This window comes from Pinus tabuliformis, chromosome 4_1 (assembly GCF_031772625.1).
Source record: "Pinus tabuliformis cultivar Carrire ecotype Pingquan chromosome 4_1, CPIR1, whole genome shotgun sequence".
Taxonomy (NCBI): domain Eukaryota; kingdom Viridiplantae; phylum Streptophyta; class Pinopsida; order Pinales; family Pinaceae; genus Pinus; species Pinus tabuliformis.
The window spans coordinates 395,717,906-395,725,668 of record NC_142303.1 but is presented as its reverse complement, the minus strand read 5'-3'; the positions used below and the strand labels follow the sequence as shown (position 1 = coordinate 395,725,668).

Below are 7,763 nucleotides of genomic sequence, written 5' to 3'. Positions count from 1 at the left end.
TTGTATGGGGCAGAACAAGTGATATAGTTTATAAGCAGCATTATTGGTTTGTTTATAATGACCACGGGTGTGTTGGGCAGGTTATTAACTTCACACGGACATACTCTCCAGCGTAATTTAAATCATAATATGAAATAGTTGAAATGACAGATATATTCATTTTAAAGCATAGATGTGCATATCAAACCAAGATGGTCCTGCAGTAGTACAGCATTGTAAGCAACCAAGATGAAGGTTGGAAGAGCCAGTATGGAAAAATATATAAAAGAATTCTTTAATATATTAATGGAATATGGAATAAAATAAAGTTATGTTATTATTTTTATTACAAGCCTTAAGTTTTATATAAAGATTTAAATAATTTATTTAATATATATATATATATATAATGATTGAGACATATTTGAAATGAATAAAATCAAAATTGTAAATGTGCTTTATATATAAATCTTCATATAATAATATAAATTTAGCAAAAGTGTTGTTTTATTGAATTTATCTGGAATAATCAAGAGTATGATCATAATCCTTTTCAGGGAATAATCAAGAGAATGATCATAATCCTTTTCATAGAAATTCAATTGTAGTACCTACATGAGGTACCAAAAATTCTTACATATATAAGAATATACACCATTCTATGAGGTCTCGTTGGCTAGGGTTTTCCTGAACAGGTTTACAACTTTATATACAAGATCACTCAGTCTCTCATGTGCAATTGACAGGCACAGAAGATAGAAAATGAATACTGTGCAGATCCAGCCAAATTTTTTACTTTTCATCAGTCTAGGGCTTTGAAGACTATCCTGCAATATAATTCCGCATATGAATAATGGCTGCAACATTAAAATTCCAAAAAGACTGACCAGTCAAAATATCGAGAAAACGTATTGTACTTCTCTATGAATACGTGATGACATGAAAGACTGACCAGTCATAGATCTTCGGGCTTCTGGGTTCTCCTCTCTGGGATTTTTCAGGTCCCTTCTTTGCAGCAGCAGGGATATTAATATACTTATTGTTTCGCCATGGATTCTCTCGTCCTCGTGGTGTCACTGTCAAACAATATTCCCAATCCAACCAGTCATTTATAAATGCAGTCCCATCTGATTTGATGATCGTGATGGCAAACAAACAGAAAGAAATCAATGGATACCAGAGTCTGAAATTAGATTGAAAGCAGGGCTAGGCTCCATGTATACTCACGAGATGATGGGGAGATTGGAAAGTTTGAGCCCTCAGGGCAAGAGGGACTATCCATTGAGAGCGAACGAAGATAAGGAAGCTTAATAATGGTGATACTGTGTGATACTTGTATGGATTTGTCATTCGATCGCTGGAATTCTACACTAGCTCTGCGTTCCTTCAATTCTTTTAAAGCCTCTTTACTCTCTGCAGATATTCCACCACAAAATATTAATTCACTTGAAATCTCCATATAACGTTAATTCATTGGATTTACTGAATAGAAACACTACTATAACCTGATATGTCCCTTTAAACATCCATTTAATCTCATGAAATCTAACCTAATCTCTTTGGCATCAATTTGAATTAATATAAATGAGTATATTTATTTTTAATATGGTTAGATCTGTGTCCATGACGTTTAGGGTTTAAAACTGATAATTTTTTTACTACAAATTATTTGAGCGAAAATATCTTATCAATTTACATCTTGTTTTTATATATAATTATAAATTATTTTAGTCATTTAAATTTACCAGAAATTTAAACATTGAATTTCGTTGTTTACACAATACTTTATAATATGACGATCACTAAATAAATAAACTGGAACATGAAAATATACTACTGCAATTTTGAATCTACACATAAAATCCAATCCAATTAAATTTTCCATACCAACCCAATTTTAAATGAAAATGTAATTTTACAGCACTGCTATGCAACCAACCTTGAGTAGAGCCAGTTGCCATGGCAGAATGAGCAATAACAGTCCTTCCGAGTTTGGCTAATTCAGTATCAGGGCAAGGGGCGGCCAAACTATCGTTCCACAGCTTATCCAACAACCCTATTTCGCTTATTCCCAACACCAAACAGATACACTTATTCATTGTCAAGGCCTGCTCCAAGATTGCCTTTTCAGGAGTCAAAATTATAGATCAAGATTTGGATCAGTGTTGCCAACTTTACAGCTCAGCTGATTTGTATATGCCAAATCACTTGATGCGTCCTTTGTTGTTTATCTCTTACTGTTTTAGGTGACTCGTCAACGGCTGACACGTTAGTGGATAAGATGAATGGACCATAAATGATTTTTTTTTTATTTTTTATTTTTTTCAGCCAATGTGCAACTGACGTGTAATGGAATACATGTTTTTGTAAACATGATGGGATGGGCAAGGGTTGGTTGTTTGTTTCGCCCTACTAACGTAAAGATGAAAGAAAAAGACAATTATAACCATACAAATTTAATAAAATGAAATATAACAAGATAAAATGAAACCCAACAAGATTTATGGATAATGGAAGAGATTCTCAAAAAATGAAAGCTTAGCTACAAAATTGGAAGGAAATAGAAAATATTGGATAGTGTCCATAAAGGTGGTTGCAAAATAAAATATTCTGGATTTATTCTATGCTTATAGCTGCAAGTGCATGTATGGATATATTTGTTTGGGTGATTATGTTTATCCATAATTTCATTAAACTGTTTTATATTTATTCATAATTTGATTTAATCATTGGGAAAAAAATGAATACCATATATAAAAAGCAAAAATTTATTATAAAATATATATTTAAGATGTATATTATAATATTATTATAGTCATATAAAAAATTATTTATTCTGATATATGATGAATTAAATCCATTAATACTTCCAAATTTATAATGTAATTATAATTATACTATATAATATATAGTAATTTAAATTAAAATGTTTTTTTTTTAATTTATTTATAATAATATAAAAATGTTTACATTTAATTTTTATGCATTAAATTCACAATGCTTTAAACTCTGTATTGTTAACTGTTTATGTTTATCCATAATTTGATTAAATTATTGAAAAAAATGAATACAAATAATTTATATATTGTATATCTTATATAAAAGTAAAGATTTATTATAAAATACTTATTTATTTTACAAATATATAGTTAAAATGTACATCATAATATCATTATAGTAATATAAAAATTTATTTCTCCTTAACTATCATGGAATAAATCCATTAATACTTCAAAATTTATAATATTATTATAAATGTATATTATAATGTATAGTAATTCAAATTAAAATGCCATTCTTAAATTATTTATAATAATATAAAAAATATTTACCCTTAACTTGTATGGATTACATCCATTAATGTTTCAAAATCCATATTATTAACTACTTATCTTTATCCAATATTTGATTCAATCATCGAAAAAAATGAATATAATTAATTTATATATTTTATATTTTATTTAAAACTAAAGATTTATTGTAAAATATTTTTTTATTCTCCATTTATATAGTTAAAATATATATCATAATAGTAATATAAAAAATTATTTATCTTTAATTATCGTGAACTAAATCTATTAATACTTCAAAATTTATATATTATTATAAATGTATATTAAAATTTACAGTAATTCAAATCAAAATGCCATTCCTAATTTACTTATAATAAAGAAGAAAATGTTTGCCTTTAACTTTTATGGATTAGATTGATTAATGTTTCAAATCTACGTTGTTGATTGTATATTACCCATAATTTGATTAAACCATTGAAAACAATAAATACAATTAATTTACATATTATATATCGTATTTAAAGGTAAAGATTTATTATAAAATATTTTTTATTTTACAAATATATAAATATATAATTAAGATGTATATCATAATATTATTATAGTAATGTAAAAATTTATTTATCCTTAACTATCATAAACTAAATCCATTAATATTTCCAAATTTATAATTTTATTATAAATATATATTAAAATGGGATTTCTAATTTAGTTACAATAATATAAAAATGTTTGTCTTTAACTTTTATGGATTAAATCTCTATAATGTTAGTTATTTATGTTTATCCATAATTTGATTAAACGATTGAAAAAAATAAATATAATTAATTTATATATTATATATCTTATTTAATTTTTAAAGATAAAAGCTTATTATAAAAATATTTTTTTTTTATTCTATAAATATATAGTTAAAATGTACATTATAATATTATTATAGTGATATAAAAAATTATTTATTCTTATCTATCCTGGACTAAATCCATTAATACTTCAAAAATTATAATATTATTGTGAATGAAATTATAATGTTATTATAATGCATAATAATTCAAATAAAAATATCATTTCTAATTTATTTATAATATATAAAAAAGGTTTTCTCTTAACTTTTATGATCAAATCCATTAATGTTTCCAAATCTATAATATATATATAGATATAGATATATATATATATATTTTAAATTATATTAATTCAAAATAAAAACTTATTTTTATTTGTTGTGATAATTTAAAATAAAAATTTACAGTATTTTAATATAAAAATTCATTAAATTATTATTGATTTGAATTTTGTATTTATAATTTTCTTAATTACATTTAGTATTTATTATTATTATTACATGATACTCCAACACAAACAAACAGTAACTTCACTCTACTTCGATGTAAGTTTCTAAACATGGTTAATTTTAGCTTTTTATAATGGTTAGACTATGAAATGTTTAAATAATTTCATTGCAATTAGAAAAAGACTTAATGACTAAACTAGCATTATTTGAAATATTTATGTTTAATTTTAGATTTTTATAATTGTTAGACTAGGAAATGTTTAAATAATTTCATTGCAAATAGAGAAAAAGTTAATGACTAAACTAATACTATTTCAAATATTTATGTTTATTTTTTCTTATTTGTTAATTGCCGTGGATAGTTTTATTTTAATATATATTTAAGTATGGTTAGTATAATTTTAATTATTTTAATATCAAATTTCTATTATTCAAGAATGGCGTGTGCTTAATTGCAGTGGATAGTTTTATTTTAATATATATTTAAGTATTGTCAGTATACTTTTTAATTATTTTAATATCAAATTTTTATTATTCAATAATGGTATATGTTTAATTGATAAGTTAAGTTGTTAATAAATGGGGTTATTTTTTGAATAATTGTAAGGAGAGGTGGAGGGAGATATCAAGATAGTAGGGTAGGGTTTTTATAGATAGCTAATGTTTATTAATATGACAGAGTATAGATTAAAGGTGTAGAATAATAGGAAATCATGAATTAATGGAGAAGATTGGCACCCAAAGCGATGAGCAAGAAGCTCTGACCCAAACTTAAAGAGAAATGAAATGGTGGTGTAGGAAAGGATTCAAATGAACCAAAAAACCAAGAAGCACATGAACTAACTAAATAGAACGCAAATAAAGGGATAAATATTGGTGAATGGAAAAAATGGTGGTGAGCCCAAGATATGAGGGCACATTCCCCTACATTGGAAGCTATATCCAATATATGAAGGGTCATGCAATAATGGGGAAATTCATGAGCATGTGGTTGTTGAGATAGCATTAACCACATGAGTTAAATAATATGGTGACTAAAAAGGAAAATAGGTCTATAAATGACATCAAAGGGTTCCTTCACAATAAGCTTTGCTAGTATGGAGGACCTAAAGTGAGTTTTTGAATAAGGACCCTATTTCTTGAACTTGAATGACGTACATCTACAATATTAGATAGAGAACTTCTCATGAGAGATGGAATATTTCACAAAAGCTCCAATTTCAATCTATTTGTACTCCTTGGCGCTACAATTTTGGGATGAGAAGACCCTAGCAAGGATTGGAAACACTTTGCAAACTTTTGTGAAAACCTTAGAGGTAATGAAAATGGGCCACTACACATCTTATGTCCATATTCATGTGTAAATTAACATAGTAGGACCCCTCCTAGGCTTGATATTAGCATTATATCGACATAATGAATGGATCCAAACATTGGATTATGAGCATGGACCTTTCAGACGTAGAAAAGCTCATGAAAATGATCATTTGTTTAGAGATTATAGAATTTTTTTTTTTATAAAATATGACAAACAAAACTAAAAAGAAACAAAACAAAGAAGGCTTTGTAAGTGTCAACCAAGAGAAATTTTGGGAAAATAATTAGCAAATTGGCATCCCAACAAGAGGCTAATAATACAAATAGTTTATAGGTATTACATAGATAGTAGAAGGTGAACCAAGTTGTGTAAAACCCTCAAATCTAGAAATGGGAATGGGTTTACATAGTAATTTAGATCTAAATCTCCTTAAAAGGTAAAATATTGATGTAGAAAGGCCACTATGGACTTAAGCGAAGTTGAAACAAAGGTTCAAGAGATATGTCCTATGACATACCCCTTATGGATCTTGGAGGAGTAAAATGAAATGTAGGACATGGAACAAGAATATGACATCCAAGAATTGGTGGAGATACATGTTGAGCAATGGATAAGTGATATGTTGGAGGACCAACTTAAACAACTACATAAAGAAATAATAAAGTGAAAAGTAAAAGGAAACACCTCAATCCAACACAAAAAGGATATCAAAGGATTGGGTTCAAAATGAATCCTTTGAAACAACAATACAAAGCAATAATAGGGGAAAAAAGAAGAGGGGGGAAATCTTCCAAGAAAAACCTAGAGGAACACTTCTAGTGGATTCTGGATAGACCATAAGCCTTTTGAAGAAGTATTTTCCCTCACAACCCAAGGTTTAAAATCAAATTTACTTCGTGGAATATCAAAGGCCTAATTTTCCTTCAAAACACAAGCTCCTCAGTGTTGATTTGTGTAGCTTGGGAGGTGATCCCACAAACCCTCAGTTACTAGGTTTGTGAGGAGTTGACCCACAAAAGTGCTTTGTGGGAAGTATACCCAAGAGATGGGTTTTGTACCTAAAGTTGTGGGCATGAAACCAAGTGTAGAAAATGATATTGTATTCATGGATGCATGAGGGGCACCCTTGATGGTCTAAGGGGCACCTAGGGCATCATGATGTGGTGAAAGGAGAATGAAATGGAATTTATTTTTAATGTTAGTGGTGTTTTCATGTTTGGTTCAAGTTGACTTGACCACTATGACATGACCTGTCGTGGAGGATGATACCACCATATATCACTATAAATAAAGATGAATTCAAGCTCATTCTCACATATCCACAAGTGAAATTTAGCAATGAAAGAAGCAAAAAAATACTGCAAGCCTCCAAGGAGTCGAGTTTGCAAGAAGGGAAGGATGAATTAATGTTCTAATCTTGTGATTTGAACTGGCCAAGTTATGGAGGATTATTCATGGGAATTCTTGGCCAAGTTTTATTCGTATGAACTTTGGTTAATCCTATGAATTGGCCAAAGTTTTACAGCTAGAAAGAGAGGGTCGATACCCAAGTTTAGGATGGAAGGTGAGACTGAGTATGTGATGAGGTTCCTCAAGTAACAATGAGTAGATTTCAATGCCTATGGAGGGTTTCATCACAATGAAAAAAAGGTTTCTTATATGTCTAATATGTCTAATATTGGAGTATGGGTCTGAACTATTGAGGACTATGTATTAGGCCAAAAAAATCAAACTTCCAGGTGCCCAGATTCGTGGAGCTTTGGGAGTTGTGTCAAGTTTCCAGAGAGGTATGTTTTTTCTCATGTTCTTGGTCTAATTGCTATGGTGGAAGGGTTGTTCCTCAAATGTATAGGACAATAGTTTATCAGTCCATAAGTAT

At 28.3% G+C, this 7,763-nt stretch overlaps 1 protein-coding gene across 4 annotated transcripts; it reads right to left on the bottom strand.

Moving 5' to 3' along the window:
• Positions 1–456: 456 nt before the first annotated feature.
• LOC149175967 (uncharacterized) lies at positions 457–2,098 on the bottom strand. 4 transcript variants are annotated; one of them, XM_089422987.1, is made up of 4 exons: positions 1,919–2,098; positions 1,207–1,383; positions 932–1,055; positions 457–836 (listed from the first exon to the last, which is right to left on the bottom strand). In XM_089422987.1, exons 1-4 carry the CDS (start codon positions 2,076–2,078, stop codon positions 782–784), a joined length of 516 nt encoding a protein of 171 aa, XP_089279113.1. In that variant the 5' UTR covers positions 2,079–2,098; the 3' UTR covers positions 457–781. The 4 variants fall into 4 exon arrangements, with proteins under 4 accessions (XP_089279113.1, XP_089279112.1, XP_089279115.1 ...); XM_089422986.1 differs by having other exon boundaries at positions 1,207–1,392; positions 1,919–2,093; XM_089422989.1 differs by having other exon boundaries at positions 457–806; positions 1,207–1,392; positions 1,919–2,093.
• Between the last annotated feature and the right edge of the window lie 5,665 nt (positions 2,099–7,763).